Source organism: Trichoderma asperellum, chromosome 6 (genome assembly GCF_020647865.1).
Source record: "Trichoderma asperellum chromosome 6, complete sequence".
Classification (NCBI taxonomy): domain Eukaryota; kingdom Fungi; phylum Ascomycota; class Sordariomycetes; order Hypocreales; family Hypocreaceae; genus Trichoderma; species Trichoderma asperellum.
The window spans coordinates 592,567-610,281 of NC_089420.1; the positions used below are offsets into that span (position 1 = coordinate 592,567).

At 45.4% G+C, this 17,715-nt stretch overlaps 3 protein-coding genes and 1 non-coding gene across 4 annotated transcripts; 2 read left to right on the forward strand and 2 right to left on the reverse strand.

Moving 5' to 3' along the window:
• Window positions 1-1,853: 1,853 nt before the first annotated feature.
• On the forward strand, window positions 1,854-4,952 carry TrAFT101_009654 (uncharacterized protein). Its single transcript, XM_024908091.2, has one exon. It carries the CDS (start codon window positions 2,287-2,289, stop codon window positions 4,876-4,878), a length of 2,592 nt encoding a protein of 863 aa, XP_024761409.1. The 5' UTR covers window positions 1,854-2,286; the 3' UTR covers window positions 4,879-4,952.
• A 96-nt stretch (window positions 4,953-5,048) lies between these two features.
• Window positions 5,049-7,916, reverse strand: TrAFT101_009655 (uncharacterized protein; the record flags this gene model as incomplete). Its single annotated transcript, XM_024909786.1, has 8 exons — window positions 5,049-5,663; window positions 5,735-6,066; window positions 6,132-6,224; window positions 6,277-6,552; window positions 6,613-7,453; window positions 7,508-7,548; window positions 7,632-7,733; window positions 7,808-7,916. 8 exons carry the CDS (start codon window positions 7,914-7,916, stop codon window positions 5,049-5,051), a joined length of 2,409 nt encoding a protein of 802 aa, XP_024761408.1.
• Window positions 7,917-9,462: 1,546 nt separating this feature from the next.
• Window positions 9,463-9,544, forward strand: TrAFT101_009656. The gene has a single exon. It is a non-coding gene; the product is annotated as a tRNA-Thr (tRNA).
• A 6,922-nt stretch (window positions 9,545-16,466) lies between these two features.
• TrAFT101_009657 (uncharacterized protein) lies at window positions 16,467-17,047 on the reverse strand. The gene is made up of 2 exons (XM_066128721.1): window positions 16,746-17,047; window positions 16,467-16,686 (listed from the first exon to the last, which is right to left on the reverse strand). The coding sequence occupies exons 1-2, from the start codon at window positions 16,902-16,904 to the stop codon at window positions 16,672-16,674; spliced, it is 174 nt and encodes a 57-aa protein (XP_065984841.1). The 5' UTR covers window positions 16,905-17,047; the 3' UTR covers window positions 16,467-16,671.
• Between the last annotated feature and the right edge of the window lie 668 nt (window positions 17,048-17,715).

Below are 17,715 nucleotides of genomic sequence, written 5' to 3' on the forward strand. Positions count from 1 at the left end.
GAATGATCAATAAGCTGTTTTTTTTTTTTTTTTTTTTTGGTATCGAAATGCTTCTCTAGTGGCACGCTGTGTTCGAAGCGCACAACACGAGACATCGTGAGCTACGCCATCTTCTGCGGAGGCGTAGGTCGCCCTAGAGAGGGCTACCAAAACTAATGCGGAATTCATGCCCAGCATGAAAGCAGTTGAGAAATTTTAGGATGGTAATAATAACTCTAATATCGTCCAAGCCTCTACATCGCCTTGCTTGGTCTTGTGATTAGCTGGGCAAGGACAACCATCTTGACACGGCATGTAATAGCCGTGGAAAGCAACTGTGCCGCAAGACCTCTGGATGTAGCGGCATTTTTGGACTTTAGCACGCGACAGATGTGCATTCGTCTTGAAGACAAGTCCTGCTTCATTCGAACTTAGACGGCCTAAGAAGATGCTCGTCCCAGCCTCTAGAAATTGTTAGTAAGCCTTGGATTGTCTTGATTTGATTTCGCTTTGTCTTTAAATCATTGACCGCAACTTCGAGACAGGTACGCTTCATATTTTTGGAAGGCAGCTTCAGCGTACCGCCTAAGCTTCGCCTCTTTTTTCGTACAAATATCATAGCGTTAGCCGACTGGTCTACACTGTAAAAAGCAAGATGCTGAGCAAGGTGATCGATATAGTGGAGAGAAGTGGGGGAGTGGGACGGTCGTAGTTGCTGCTAGCTAGTCAACAAAAGGTGGCTTAGAATATGGGCTTTATTCCTCTGGGAAGGTGTTTTTTTTTCTCAGGCATCAATTGTGTGATTCGTCCATATTCATCGAAGTATTATAGTCTGCGTAGGATCAATGACTAGACTAGAAGCAAAATAGATTCCACGCTTGGGCTGTCAAAATGGCACATTGCGGATCTTGCCTCCTCTTACATGCGCTTCTTGCTGGTATGCTGCTCGGTCTATCGTAAGACGAGCTGAGACGAGCTTATAGTGAGGCTGAGAAACCAAGGCATGCAGTAGCATGGCATACTTGTAAGCGCCGAAGACTCTTGGAAAGCACACGCCATTTCTGGAATGTTGGTCGTAGCTATTGTTGGCGATGAAAGGATGAGCCGCCCGCAAAATCCTACTGCACTGTGGATGTGGACGAGCACGCGTTTGACAGCTGTCTCTAGTAGCCCATTCCCATGAGAGATCCTAGGCTGTTTCAACATCTTGCTAGCCGCCTAATGACGGCCTAGTTGTCATTAATGCTGCCTGAATCTTCTTCTAGTCGCGTGCCACCCGCCAGTATCAGCAGCCGGCGCCACTCACAGAAACAATGATTGGCATGGAGTTACGCTAGGATGGGCATTTGTTTGTGCCTGTGCCGAAGCCCGAAAACTAGTTTCTAATGCTTCTTCAAAAGAGCCAAGAGCTAAGCTTTGCATTGATGCATGAGGTATCCATTGCGGAAAAATCATGTGCAATCTCAGCGGCTTGTCTCCTTTCTCCACCCAAATCTTGCTGGGAAATGCGCCTGAGCCAGGGTGGCCATCGTCAGCCCTGCGCCTCAATGGTTATGGGATCAATATTTTATCTCGCTGGGCGGCACAGCAAAATTGCAGTTATTAATAGAGTAAATGAAGCAAACTCCACATGCGAAGGGGGCGAGTTGTGAGTGTTTTTTTTTTTTTTTTTTTTTTTTTCGCCCTTCTTTCTCCCCAGTTGCGTTTGTTAGTGCCACAGTGTTAATGGAATATGCAATGATAATAGGTCAGTTGTTGGGCCCATAAGGTGGTCCGGCAGCGAAAAAGGTGAATATGTAGAACTACATACCTACTGGATGGCTTCTCTTTTCGCGAGTTTATATATTTGACTGCTCCTCTTTCAAGTAACAAATTCACACAATCTCTCGCTTGAATTAGTAGTATAATTTCTCTCTATCCCCGTCGCCCAGCTCCTGCAGCTCCTACTACATGGAACAGGATTTAAAAATACTGATTCATTAAAAGCCGCCACCACTTTAGACGCACTGAAACCCCCTCGCTAGACTCACGGACCCTTTTCGTCCCCTGTTTGGCTGCTTGAAGCTATTTCAACAGACTTGCTCCTTTCCAATCTTCCAACTCTCTGACCGTTAGCAGCCAGGCATTGCAGCAGCCATAAACAAGCCAGTATTATAACATAAAACACGCTTGTGTCCGTCCCTCTGCCCCTTTTGACGCAGCAGTCGAGAGCTCGACGAGAATTACGAACGACATTGCTTCTTGCAGGCAGAGAGCTCAACAGCACAGTGCCTCGTATCAGACGGATTCGATCCTTGAAAATGCACAATGGCTGATCATCTGGACCCCAGAGCCGCATCTCCCGGCGCTTCTGAGACGGGGCGTCGCCGGTCTAGGAACCCCCTGCGAAATATGATCCAGCATCTCACCGTTGAGTCGTCTCCGGGTGGCAGCGACGGCACTGGGTCGCGGCGCTCATCGCTGATCCGCCGACTTAGCGGACAGAAGAGCCGATCCCCATCGGCGCACTCAGATGCCGCCTCCAGCTCACGGCCAAACTCACGACCTCCTTCGGCCATGGGCGTGAATCGAGATCCAGCGCTTTGTGAGTCGTGCTCGCGGTTAGCAGCTGAAATTGAAGAAACCTTAGATGAGGTGGACGCAACTTTCACTAAGCCAGCTGATGGCGGGGCTGCGGACTTTGAGACAAGAGAACACTTTGTATCACGACTTAAGCTTCTGGAGGAGAACCGCTGGTCGGCAACATGTCCGATGTGTAAGCTGTTCTGGGAGGTTCATGTTCCTAGCCAAGAACCTGGGGAGTACAACCTGGTGGCATTGTCAACGCGCGATACGAGCTACCTCATCGACTCAGCCAAGATGCAGGATCATCCTGCCAAAGGACGAGCCAAGGGGCTCAGTCCGGCCTTCTTCTCTGTTATCTCCAAGACAAAGGCTCCCAACGGACAGGATCCCGATGTAGATCCTGAATGGTTCCGAGAATCGGGCATGTTGCTTCGAACAAGGCCTGAGACGTTAGTTGACACAGCGAGAGGAAGGAGTGGCGCAGAAGGAAAGCTCACCGCTCCATCTCAGACATCCTCTCCATTACCGTCGCCGACATTCAATTTACCCGATGATGCTTTCTGGCCACAGAGAGGTATCTGGGGGCGAGAAATTGGCAAGAGTGCCGACCTAGGCCTTGTGCGAGAGTGGCTTCACTTTTGTGACACTCACCACCAAGGACGATGTTCACGGAGACCAATTCAAGCTGAGATCAAGGGATTCCGATTAATCGACTGCGGCCAATCTCCTCCACGGGTGGTCGAAGCATCCCTTGGAGAAGACTACGTAGCGCTGAGTTACGTACGAGGCGATACCCAAGAGGATGGAAATTGGCCGCGTGTTGTTAGAGATGCTGCTACGGTAGCTCTTGAACTCGGCTTCAGATACCTTTGGGTAGATCGCTTCTGCATAGACGATACGAAACCTGAAGAGAGGAGGGGGCATCTACATCGAATGGATGAGATTTACAAAGGGGCTGCTGTCACAATTATCGCCGCTGCTGGTGAGAATGCCATGCATGGATTGCCTGGAGTTGGATCAACATCACGACCTACTCAACCAAAATACAAATTTACTACATCTAATGTGACTCTCGTTTCGAGTCTCCAGGACCCGCGCCTACTCGTTGAACGTTCGACATGGTACACTAGAGGATGGACATACCAAGAAGGACTTCTTTCCAGACGACGCTTGGTTTTCACAGAGCAGCAAATGTATTGGGAGTGTGAGGGTTTGGCGTGCCCTGAGACCCTAGACTTACCACTTGAATTTTATCACGATCCCGGAGAGAAGCGCATGTGTGATTTCGTGCGCCCAGGATTGTTCAACGGGGTGTCATATATGGACGGTAGCTGGGAACGGTGGAAGAAATTACCTCAGAAGCTGGGAGAAGCGAGCACGTTGAGTCTGTTCCGCGAAGTAGACCAGCATATTACGAAATACACGAATAGGAACCTGAGCCGACATGAGGATTCGTTAGATGCGTGCTTGGGGCTTTGGCGAGAGATGGAGAACACGCTTGGAAAGGGAAAACTAAGCGATCTTGTGGGTATCCCACTATGGGCACCTATACCGTCAGAGCCATCAGAAGAAAACAACGGTATACCGAGAACGAGACATCTATTCGCATTATCAAGTTGCTTCTGGCATCATAAAGTCGGCACACGAGCGCAACGAAGAAACCATTTGCCTAGTTGGTCATGGGCAGGATGGTCTGGCCCGGTCGAGCTATCCTCGTCTGTAACAATCGCCGCCGATCTCGAGATGAAGATGAAAAGTCGAAAGATTTTTAATCATCACTATGTCACGGCAACACAGCTAACGAGAAATGAGCCATCGTCCGTACAGTGGACGTACTCGCCTGAAATGGTGGTACTTGGGCCCGACGGTTCTGTTGTGTACGATTTTGCAGAGCAGCTTAGTTCGCCCCCTCGCTTTCGTCCAGCAAGATATGCTCTCCACGTGAAGAATCCATTAGTATTAGATCGCGTAAAGGCAAAAACTCATTCTGAGGGCTGGCAGTTCAGTGGCCTCAGCGTTGACGTAAGGATGAGTCGAGGCAGTGGCACAGAGACCGCCTGTCTGGGAGGTGAAGCCAGCATAGGCAGCATCAAAGAATATATAACACGGCATGGAAAAGGAGAGCAAATGAGTGTGCTGTGGTTTGTGGAAGAGGCCACGGTGATGCTGCTGGTGGTAGAGAAGACAGGAAGAGGAACATGGGAACGGGTGGGGAGGATGAGGATGGCCTTCCCGGAAGATGCAAAGGACGTTCTGAGGAGTTCCGGAAGGCTGGAGGGCTTATTGGGAAGACTACCCATGAGAAAGCTAGGCGAGAACATTATAATCGAATAAAGAGTGGTGGGGGTGCTTAATACTTTGATACATTTATACCAATGATACTCTGCTGTGGCGGCTATAATACTGACATGACAACGGTTTTTGTTCGCGATAGTGAGAAGATGAAACACCTAAGTCCCTTTGAGTAAATAATCTTAGTATTTTGCAGTATTCTGTCTGCAAATCTAAATGTCTAGATCCAAACTAGGCGGCAGACTAGACGAACTTGTTCCCCAGCTGCTCTCATTCTTCCCCAACGTCAGCTCCAACACGCCTCCATTCGTAAAGAAATCGTGGGTGATCCAGCTCTTGGTGTATGGTTTCCCATTGAGCTTCGCGCTCTGGATGTAAATGTTTTCATACCCTCCATCAAAGTTGATGTTCTTCACAGTCGCCGTCTTGCCCGTGAGTCCATTCTTGATGCTAACTTCAGGGAAATATGGAGGCAAGATAAGATAGACGTTCTGTCCACCCATTGGCCACAAACCCATCATGGCAAGAGTGCTGAAAGCTCCCATGGCGCCGGAGTCATCGTTACCAGGGATGCCATCTATGGTAGCGTTGAACTGTGAAGGGATGTAGTAGTGGCTAAAGTACGAGGACAAGCCGGGACGACCAGCATAGTGGAAGAGAAAGACCAACAGGAAAGCTTGTTCATCACCAAAGTAAAGCAAGTTTGGAGTCTCGTGAAGGAATTGGAGGCGCTTGACAAATGTATCGGGGCCACCAAGTGTGGTGATGAGGTCACTCATGTCGTGAGGGGCGTAGAAAGTGTAGAGCCAGCTGCTGCCCTCATAGGTCTATGATAAAATTAGTAAATAAGTAAGATGATAGGGAAAGCAGAGTAAAGGAAATACAAGAGGAATCTCACCTCATGGCCAGTAGGAACCAAATAACAGTCTGTAAACCTGTACATAGGGCTGCACATCATGGCGTCTTGATAGCCAAACGTGCCGTTCAAATATCTCGGCTGCAGGAACCCGTAAAAGCCACTGTCGACATAGCCAGTCGAACCATCGGGGTTAGTGACGTAGATGTAAGAGTTTTGATTTGGGTTCCACATGTTCTTCCAGTTCTTAGAGCGCTTGAGATATTTCTCCGCGTCAGCTGTCTTGTGGAGCGACTGAGCCATTTCGGCAATGCAGAAGTCATTGAAGGCATATTCAACTGTTCTAGAAATGGATCTTGAGAAAGTACCAACTCCTATTATTCGGTGGGTGAGTATCTGATGCTGCGATGTCCACTGTAATAAGCCAAGAGCAGCTTACCATTGGGGTCAAAATCATCAGTGGGTATATACCCAAGCGTCTTCCAGCTGGCCAGGCCGCCACGTCCCTCGATTCCCCAATTCACAGGCTCGTCTTATTGTAAATCAGCATGGAATTCTGCTTCAAAAGGTGAGAATGAACGTACCTTCGGCATCCGAGATTAACGCCTCGTATCCAGTCTGCCAGTCGATACCTTGGTGAAGTCCTTTCAAATACGCATCAACTAGAACCACATCTGCGTTACTGCCTCCCTGTGTCCAGCCTTTACAAAAGGTCATACGACAGTCCGGTAATTTTCCTTCGTGACGGTAAATGTCGATGAGTCCGCGGACCATCTGCGTTTGGCTATACGGGTCGACAAGCGTAATCAACGGGTGGATGCTGCGGAACGAATCCCATATGCAGTAAAAAGAGTCATAGTCTGCCATAGTTAACATGATAGGATTTCATTCGTTATAACGAGGATTTATATAATACTTACAAGGTTCGCTGCTCTCCCAAAGTGGATTCTCCCCTGTGTAATCCTGAGGAGATAGCATAGATCGATAAAGCCCCGAATAAAAAGTAGTCAGGATATCGGTGTCCACTCCTGTGTTATCGACTTGCACAACTCCTAGCTTTTTTCTCCATGAATCCTCAGCCGTATCAAGTGTTCCTTGAAAGTCAAAGCTGGGAATTTCGGATTGGGCATTGCCGCATGCTTGGTTCACACTGATAAAAGACAAGCCTACTCTAGCCAAGATCTGGTTATTGCTGGGTTTATTAAATTGAACAAAAGCGCCTCCAGGTACAGGAGGGCCTGTAACTGTCGCAGTTTCTGTGTTGAGCTCTTTGAAGTTTGTTCCGGCCCTGTTGTTTTGGAAGATACCGGTGTCTTTGATGCTGGCTCCCTTAAAGTCAGCGCAGAAATACAGGTTGTATGTGCCGACTCCAAAAGATGGGTTGAATGTGCCAGAACCAGTAATGCGCCCACTGCTGGGGTCAACTTTCACGCTTCCCTTGCTTCTAGAATCTGACAGATCTGTTAGATCGGCCAAGATCACTGGCTCATATGGGATAACATTTGCGCCCATCGCATCACCACCCTTCATTGGTACAGGCTCGTCAGGAAACGTGAAGCGATATAGTGCTGTTTTGTTGGCTACGGTCATCTCTGCTTTGATAGAAGTATTGAGGGTAACCGAGAAGTAGCCGGGATGGGCTTCTATGGAACTGTTAATGGGCATCGATTGACGGTCAGTTTTAGTAAAGTAGCAGTTATCAAGAATGCCACCAGAACAGCCGCTTTGCGGAAATAAAGGAAAATTTCCAAGAGAAGCTCCCTTCAAAAACACTTAGTTTAAAGGACCTTTTACTTTCAACGACAAAGCACTTACACCACCCGTTCCACTGTCGTGCATATGAGAAAATCCGGTAACTAAAGCATCATTGTAAGTTGATATCCTTCGTTTGTGGCTTCCACCCTTGCGACACGTCTCCCAGCCTGATGAAAAGACTCACTGGGACCACCATCGGAGGCATAACCACCTGCATTATCATTTACCGAATCGGCCACCGCTTTGGCAAGGCCGAAGGGAAGAGTTGCGCCCGCAAATACATGTCCTTGAGCATTGTTAGCTTTTCTTTTGCTATTGAATGTTTCTAATCTAAAACTCATAAACTTGGGAAGTAGTTACCTCCATTGCTCGTTCCGATTAGTGGGTCTACATAGTCAAAGACATCGTATGCGGCTTGGGCAATAGACCCATAAGTGAGTACCGCAGCCAAGGCGCGAGAGAAGCCCATCGTGATGAACCCACCGTGTAACTGGGTAACAAACTGAGCCGATATTGAGAGTCACGAAAGTTGCCTTTTACCTATGAGTTCATGCAGCATTATAGCTATATTTATACTTGTAAACTATGAAACTATAGGCCCGTCGGTTATCATATTGAAATATGCCATTATCAAAAAGGAAGTCTAAACGCTGAATTCTCAATCCGAAGAGCTGGCCCGAATTTTACTCCATAAACAAGCCGAATGTTAACCCTTATCATGAGAACACCACATGGGGAACCCCTGGTACCGCAGAGGCGCGGCAAATGAAGCCCTTCCATATTATCATTATAGTTAACAACAAGTCACCACAAGCCGCAATGCGGGCGTTGCTAAGATAATTAGGAGACGCAGTAAATCTCAAGTGCATTAAACCCACCAATTATACACTTCAGAAAGTCAGTTCTCATAAGATCGCTTGGACTATACATTTCCCTGTGAAGCGCAGCGGTAAATTTCCCGTCGGAAATATTTGCAATTCTGTATATGAGTAGTTGCGTTGATCTTGCCTGGATAAAAAGATCAGGCGCGTTTGAATGCCCGCATGTTCCAAGCACTAACTACGGTCTAACTCGTTTATGTCGGCAAACCGTCTCCACCAATATATGCTAACAGAAATAAGTAGGTAGATGTCTCACGCGTTGCGTTTATATGAGGAACAACTACGGAGTGTTTAGATAGATATTAACGCTAAATGGCTTGATGTTACATTACAAATGGATAAGTCATCGGTAATGGTTAAAGGAAATCGTTCATGTTCCTGTTACCCCAGCATTTGGTTGACTGCCATTATCCCCCCCGCATTCTCAACTTGGATAATGATTGAGCAACTGCCGTTATATGAGTGACCCGTCGGAAGCAGCATGAGATGAAGGCCAAGGACCTAGATGTATATCACAGAAGAGTGCTGCCAGTCCGCAATTATTTCGGACATAAAATCGGCAAACCTGCAACCAAATGCTGATGATAAGTGTTGTCTCTGACTTGGCATAACTGACACCATGAACGAAGTTACGGAGACTTGTGCGGGGCTTTTGAATTATCCGATGCGAAACATCTATTTGAGCTATTCCTCTGTCAACAAACGAGAGTAAGGTGCGTCGATTCTCGATTGAGTTGACCCAAGCTAGCCATTATTTAGCCGTTAATGATAAATAGAGTACATTGTAAAAGAAAACCATCATAATATTTGTGGTTCTCTATGAGTATCAATCCCATCCTTGTTCAACAATCATGGATTTTGATCTGTGGGCAACTGAGTGTAGGAGTTTCTATAACAGTTTCGAAATAGTTTGCTGCAGAATTACTTTATGAAGGGCTAGAGAGCATCAGAAAAATGGTGTTTTTACAAATATTAATGTCATCAATAGACTTTACCAACAGAGATTGAGACGTGACTGAAAATCAGTGAATTTCAACACTGGGAACGAGTCAAATCACTACCAAAAATTTTGAGTCAGTTAGCAATACAGTTTATATAGTAACATCTTTTTGCCACTAACATCAATAGCTTGAAGCCCGCTTGGCTAAGCGGTATAGCGTGTCACTAGTACTTCTCTGACATGACAAGGTGATCAGTTCGACTCTGATAGTGGGCATCAATTTTTTTGGATTATGGGCTTCTTTTGTATTTAGCCCTGATCTCTCTCTCTTTTTTTTTTATAAATCCAAACAATATTCACAGTAGCCTTGTGCATGCTCTTTCTTATTCAGTAAGCCATTCCAAGCTGTCATAGTCCATCTCCGACGTGCCGTACTCATAATCAACTTCTATTTTATCTGGCGCAGCTAAGCTACGAGTATACAATTACTTTGCATCGTTGCACGTTTATGGTAAATGTCAGCATGAACTACCCATCATCCAATTTTCAAGTAGAAGGACCAATACACTAAATATGTGTTGAAAAAATATCTTGATTCATTTTCTCAATTGCTTATATTGCTACATCGTACATGGCGGACGTCCATATGCCCAGATGATTCACCGCGGTGTCTTGTCAATCACATCCAAGCCCACAAGCCGCCCTCGAGATGCAGTGTCATTCCAGTGGCTGGATAAAATATTGAATGCTTAGTGCTATGACAAGAAATTCTGTTAGATTTCTGCCTGTTGCATGTTATATCAAATTGGACTGTTAAGACTTACCTTGCAGCAAGAGCAGTCGCTGCAGGCGCCGGAGCAGTTGCAGGTGGAGCAGGCACTTTTACAAGAAGTGTTAGCATGTATTCAAGGTGAAATTGTTTGTTCGTAGAAAATAGAGCAAATATGCACGCATATAGCAGTGAAGTGAAGAATTCGTCCAGAGAGTAGAAACGATAGAGTGGAGGCTATTGGGAGTGAGATTGGGATATACTCACCAAGGAGACATTTTGAAGTTGAGACTGGAAGTCGTCAAAAGTTTGCAAATGTAGTTGGTTTCTGAGTGTTTCTGATCTGATTGCTGGTTGTAGTGATGGCAAGAAATTGAAAAAAGCAGGCGATAGCTGGTGCTTTTATATCCAGATCGATACTGCGTTCTTCTGGCTTTTGAACCTACCACCAGTATCTCCACTTGCAACTCCCCACGTACTAAATCCTGCACTACTAGCTAGTTTCATCGTCGAAGCTCATATGCAGTAATTTTAGCCCGCGAGCTAGTGCAAGCTATTAGAGGACGGCCAACTATCGACATGAAAATCTTCACATGTATTCGTCAGTGCTCCTGTTCGGCCACCGACCTTGAAATGTCATTGATCATCCACTCCGGTCGTACGATGTCTTCATTGGCTGAGGGCATGATGGTGGCAACCCAAATTCAACAGCTAGAGCCAACAAGCTGGGCATCAAGAGAGTTTTCTCTTAGGTGGCAACTGCAGGAGCATTCAGGTCCGTTACATGCTAAACATATTTAGTAACGGCTGGAATGGAAGGTGGTTATAATGGTGTGATATATGTTTGCCAAGCCATAGAGACACAATGTTATTTTGCAGATACATTGCAGATACAAGTACATATCAATGGCAAATGTGCTCTATAGACTGATTATAATGAAATTATGTTCTATTGAATATGTGTCAAATTCTTGGTTCATATTTTCCCATCAACCCAGGTGCTTAGGTCAATATGATACGATAGGTACGAAGTACTACACGACCAATAGCTAATGGAGAGTAGCTAAAAGAGCCAGGAGTCTGCACTTTGGAAGGGCAGAGACCAATTTCTAAGGATACATACTGACACAATCATGTGAAACTGACCAGTCATCTGGATGTGAGCTGATGAGGGAAATATGCAAAGCTAGAAAGCTTTGGCCTCATAGCAGTCACTGGGCAATCACGGGGGCTGTTTCCTTGCCTAATTGGAGAAGGCAAAACTGCTGGGCAAACAAATCCTTGAAGATTTCCAAGAATTTCCTGCAGTAAACGGCCCTCTTATCTAAGGACTACAGATAAGAAAGTTGGCCGACGTGACGGTTGATAATAGGGGCGTATTGGCCACGTCATGAGAATCTCCAACGGGGCCATTGATTGGTTTTGGGGGCGCATGTACGGGATCTGAGCCGTTCACAAAGGGGAAGAAAGCGGCTGTTCAGTTCTGGCTTGACGTAATACAGCATTACTAGTATTGAAAGCGGAAATGGGGGATTGGTGAAGGCGTGAGCAATGTGGCGTTAACGGCAACCCCCACGGGCTTACCAACATGAATATTGGATGTCAACCGCTGTAAGCGACAGCAAAGAATGATAACCAAAGCTGAAAAGGGGCTGATGGACAAATAGGCCTAGACCATCCCGTTAAAATTGTCACGCGGCCCAGAGTAGCTTCATAATTCCACAAATGGCCAAACCAACGCCATGTAAGGGGAAGACAGGAGAGACATGGAGCTGATGGGACAATAGTCGTTTCAGCAGCATGTGATCATATCAGAATCAAAGAATACTCCCCTGTTAGGGCCATATGTGCATCCGTGAGGTCCCGTGAATAGGCAAGCGCCAGAGTGGGAGCACAAAAGTGCCGCGTATCAGAAGCTGGATTGACATGATCATTACTTGACACGATTACTAAATCCCACTCAAGTAACCACAAGGAACCCCCTGATATTTTTTTTTGTTGAGATATCTGTACCAGAAAGAGCAGAACAGATTTTCTCGGCTGAATGACAGATGGGGACACGGGAGAAGAAAATCCTGTGAGAAAAGGGCCAGGTTCGCCCATCAATAGCTCTTCCGGCATAAACGAGGACGACTACTAATCTCAAAGCGCACACAGACTTCGAGTATGAGCATTGCATTGAGTCGATTTCAGTCTGCTTAACAGACGCCTTGATGTCAACCTGTATGCCAGAGACTTGAAGGCAGCATCTGCTTTGGTATATGGTGTAGTATTTGTGGGAGATGCTGTTGAGGCTGGCAGAGATGGGATGAATGTCAACGAGGAAGGAATTCTCCTGCTTTATATATTTGGCGGTGTAAGGTAAGTATGTCATATTATTTCCATTCATGGCATTTATCAGCTCCATCTCCCGTCTCGTTCTATCAAGCCAAGTGGGCGCTCTAGGAGCTAAAGTCAGTCTCGTAGGTAGAACAAGACGCCTAAGCCTATCAGTGCCAGCATATTCGTGAACCTTGATGGAGGATGGGTATATCTTTCATTTAATTTACTGCTGGTGATACACGATGACCAAAAGGCCGCATCAGAGTGGCGAATAGGATGAGCTGGAGGCCGTGAGGGGTTGAGAGACTATCAAGGTGCACGGCCATCAAGGTTCATATTTGTCAGCTCTCAGCTCTAAGGACGAAAGAAAAGGAGTTAAATTGAGAAAGGAACCGATATATAAAGGAAAATCGGAGGTATACATAGCATTATCGGTTAAGGTTGAACAAAAAAGAATTAAGTTGATTCTAGTGCTGATGGGAGAACAAAGCAGGCGTTGGTAGGAACGATAATGACCAACAAGCTGGTTTGACGTTTTAATGTACGGATGCCGCATAATCTGGCATAGCCTAGAAAAATCTTAGGCTTAGGAAAATTCACAGAAATTCAGTCCAGATCCTTGCCCGCCCTCTATGTGAGGCTTGCAATACCACGCAGCAATTCCTAAGTACATGAGACTCGGCTAGATTTTTACATGCTCTAAAAAGTAGAATACCGGCTAGGTCTTCCGTAACTCATGAGACGGAGCAATAAGAATACATGCTGAGAGCATACTTACAATCAACCCAATCACAATCTCGGTGATACAGGACGCAATTGAATATCAGTGGGTGCAAGACGACCTGAATATTCTAGACATCAAATGACCGAGAAAGTGATGGATGGAATCTATCAGATGGTCTTGGCAGATGATCCTAGCAAATACAGAGGGCTAAGAGGTACAGAAGCAAGATCGTACTTGTAAATTAGTACGTTGCAAAGAATTAAAGCCGCATTTAATCCTGATACAAACCAGCTATTTAAATTGGAACTCACTATTATAATACTCTCTAACCTTTCAACAGTCGTCTAAGATTTTCTACGAGATTGTTTAAGGGAAATTTCCCCAAGAGGGGCTAGTTCATCCCTTTCTTGGTGTTTCAGCCTTAATCTATTTGTTTCACATATGTCCGTGTTTCAATGGAAACTTGGTGAAATATAGCACAAGTAATTTTAGCTGCTTCAGTCGTAACATATCGCAAGCTTAGCAAATGTATGGGCTTTAAGTGGAAGTACCCATGGAGAGTAAGATGAAATTGGCTATACTACCAAAGGATATTAAATGTTGACATCAAATTGATATCGGTACAAGTGCCACAGCTTTCCTGCTTGTCAATTCCTAAGCATAAATAAATAGATCATTGGTGTAAAAGTAGCTTGATAATGGCATAACACCCTTTTCTATCATGTAATTACATTCTATATAAATGGAATTGTTGAGACTGGTTGGCCGAAGCCGGCAATCCATTCAAGGCGTAAAGAGGCCAAAGGGTTTGCAAAACCCTACCTTGGAGAAAATAACAGAACATACAACTAACCGTGAGAGATCAGTTTCCTTAGTACACGAGCTTCCAAAAAATATTGAACATTATCATTCCTTGAATCTCCGCAATCATTTACCCATGGACAGCGCCTGGAGAGTCTAATCTACGGTCTTTGGTGGAGTATGTTTCATCTCCACAGTTAATCTTTACGGCGTGTCGGCACTTCGGTAACTGCCGATATACACTCGCGAAAATAAGCTTAAAGAAGTATCATTTTGCGGGGAGATTCATATCAAGCTCGCACTCGATACAACATATCTGCTTATTTTTGGGTCAAGAAATAAGCGATATTTGAGATTAAGAGAAGGTGATACCTACCAATTATTGGAGGCTGTTGTTATTTCCTATCAAAATTCTTGAAGCCCTATTAACCTGGCACGTATCCCTACTACTCCATAAGGTATTATTGAAGAAAAGGAACTGATACTTCATCGGTATTAGAGTGGCGAATGTCATTTCGGATAAGCAAGGATAAAGCACATGTGCAACGCTCTATTTATTAACTCTAGCTCCTTCAGATGTGCTGCCTCCTAGTCATTTTGCCACAATAGAATAGAATACTATTTATATTTAAAAATAAAATTAAATCACAGGTAAATCTCCACCAATCATCGAAGCGATATGGTGTAAAAATTTCTACAAGCTGCCGAAGGCCGCAGCTGTCTGGCTAATCTGGTGTCATTCTAAAAATGATTCGCAGCTTTCAATTTGAGGTGCAATTGATGGCAAAGTGTGTTTTAGCACACAAAGTCAAATGGAACTACACAGATTCTCTAGAATTTAGAAAGAGTCTAATCTTAGCTTCCTTGTCGCAAAATCTAGTGTTTTAGCTTCTACAGGCCGCAACAATGGCAAAGTACATTTAGGAACGATAATTTGGCTAATAAACCGGGATATCTGGCCATATATATCCGGTCATACATATTCGACCAAGGCTATACCATAGTTAATAATTTCACGCAATATAGTTATAAGTCTACCTAGTTAGTACGCTTGGACTATTGGCCGAAGCAAGTGTCTCTAGAGACCTGAAAGAGGCAAAGAGATTTGGTTAACTGTATTATCACGGGAATTGCCTCATGTGACATTAAGCTCGCAAATAGATAAGTCAATGATCTATAGATTCGGTGACTTGACTTAGACAGGTAGGCTATCACATAATCCTCTAGACGCTCCGCATCCCCAATCTTAAGTGGGCTCAAGTTTGCAGGCTCAATCCCAACTTGCAGCGCATTTCGTGTGCTTAGCACTAAGAAAGGCGAGTGTATATACATAACTGATAATGGTAACTACAAGGTCACTATAATAGGATCCTCGTCTAACTTGTTACTTAAAGCACCTGCGTCATATCAGCTTAGGTGCATGTATCTAGGTGCTGAGATGCCACATCGATACTGTCAATTCATTCGTTTTCCCATTATTTCATAACTTCAGAGTCAATAAATCTCACGCTATAGATCTAGTATACATTTAAATAATCCTACCCGGGCCGTAGCCAGCATGTTGGCTGAGCGATATTGTCGCAGGGTGCTAAACTTATGGCCTAGGGCCCAGATGATTATACAGTTTTTATCTTGAGAGCCGATCTAGACGACTTTATCTGGATGTTAGGAAGTAATAACAATACCGTATGGCCGATGATTACAACCCACCGGCCAGAGCTGGTGGCCTCGGATCAAGGGACATTGATAGAACAACCCGCGTCTGGCGCCTCTCGGGTAGCAGTTGGATAAACAAGTGCCGTATCCAATGTATCCATACGCTCTGAGGCTAACGCGTCTGGGCATTTACGTCATTCATAGCCGATTGCGGTTTAATGAGATCGAGCTTCCTTACATGACTTGAAGTGCTAGTTCCGCAGACACGTACAACGTCGACAAAGGCAGCACTATCCAGATACTCCATCACAGTGTATGTGACCATGATAGAACTATTTCGATAACAGTTCTTCTGACTTATAATTTGAAATGTCGGCGTCAGTTGATAGTACAATGCAAGCTTGGTATGCCAATTGAGGATGTTATCTCCGAACGCGAATCTCGAGATGGCTCCCAGTCATCTTCAATTCACGATTACGAGGCAACAGGCTACGAACTAACACTAGAACTAAGAATTATCATAGATAGGGAAATACTTTCTCACACTAAATCTAACAGTCTCTTTAGTTAAGGTATTAGTAAGGATAGATGTTGCTCGTAGTGCTCATTTCAGTCTTCTGGGGACAGTTGCGATATTCCAAGAAAAGGTGATTTGGAATATTGTGTAGATGGAAGAAGACGACCAAGGCCCATACTCCAGATCTACGTGAGCTTACCAGATGATCTCTCACCAGAGAAAAGAGGGGCAAACTGAAATCGCTTCTATGGCGCCCACTTAGAGACCCTCTATCTTCACAACCAAGTCTACGCCGTCACTCGGCTGAAGCGCTATCGCGAATCATGTGGAGCACGCGCCATGCAGGCGGTATAAAATTTTAGCAAAAGCAAAATCCACATTCAGGTATGACGGTCACGCTTGTAAACTTGGCGCTACTCCGGTGATGGGATTGTTAAATTTTCGCGCAGTATTATATCGCAGCGAGCAAGCCTGCAACAGCGTGGATAGCCTCTTTCTTACTCCCGTTGTCATTGATTCATGGCAGACCAGCGTCTGTCGTCAGCGGTCCGGAAAGGATTTTCAGAACTTTGAAACGTCGAGAGCTTGGGATAAGATATTGAGGGCTATCGGTATTATTGAGGACGAGACTGAAGCTGAAGTTAGGACAGAGGCGGTATCAAGATGGAGCTTGTGTAGTAGGACTAACGCCAACGCTAACACCTATGGCGAGTCTTGAAGAACTGCATGAGGATAGATCGGTTATTGCACTTCCTCCGCCGGCATCGTCCTCCACAGAAACGTCACCGTCGTCATCATCATCGTACGTGGTGAAGAGACCAGGATATGTGCGTCCACCTAGATCCATGCCTGCCTTGAAGGACCTAGCCCTATGGAGAACAGAGGATATGTATATGCATGCATCTACCCAGCGGGACAAGCAGGTGACTATGCGTGGGGAGATCAATTAGACCCTTTGTTTGTCTAGTATCTGCAGCATCTGCTTGTTCAGATGTTTGTTTGTTGAAACGGGTAATGTCTAAATTGCGCTAGTGACGCGATCGCGGCCCAATATGGGCAGGGTATTGAGGCTGATGCTGCGTTGCACTTCTTTTATATAGAGTCGTAGAAGTACTGGCATGGTTGTATAAAATAGCTTATTACTTTGACATAAAGTTCAGAGTATCACGTATATATTGTACTTGTGGTCTTCTGATTTTTCAGGCCATCTTCACAGCCACTGCACGACTCAATGCATCCGCTTGTTGGTGGCTTCACAAAGGCGGTGTCAAGGGCCATGGAACTCTCTCAACAGGTGACTCTGGAGGCGGAATACTACTGGATATCGATTCTTAGTCTTTCTTTAAACGAAGAGACATATCGTAATGTATATCCCCATTGCCATGCCCAAAGAAAGAGGAGAAAGACGCAGACGCTCCAATTGATCCCCGTCTATGAGGTGGTTGGTTGGTCTCTCTTACAACATAAGAAGGTAAAAGCGGATGTGGCTGCGGCCCATGTGGAGAGCACGCATTGTCCAGCAAGATCTGGATTTTTTTTCCCAAGTTGGTGCCATTGACAGACAATTAGCATAGCTAGCTTTTCGGTGTGCAGATGGTGCTGGCCCGCAACAAAGCGGCGGGAGCTTGAGTTTAGCCCCCCTGACAGTATTTTTGCTT

What these genes read in the sequence shown, in the direction of transcription:
- TrAFT101_009654 (XM_024908091.2), top strand. Translation starts at nt 2,287, where the DNA reads ATGGCTGATCATCTGGACCCCAGAGCCGCATCTCCCGGCGCTTCTGAG.
- TrAFT101_009657 (XM_066128721.1), bottom strand. Translation starts at nt 16,904, where the DNA reads ATGGATCTAGGTGGACGCACATATCCTGGTCTCTTCACCACGTACGAT.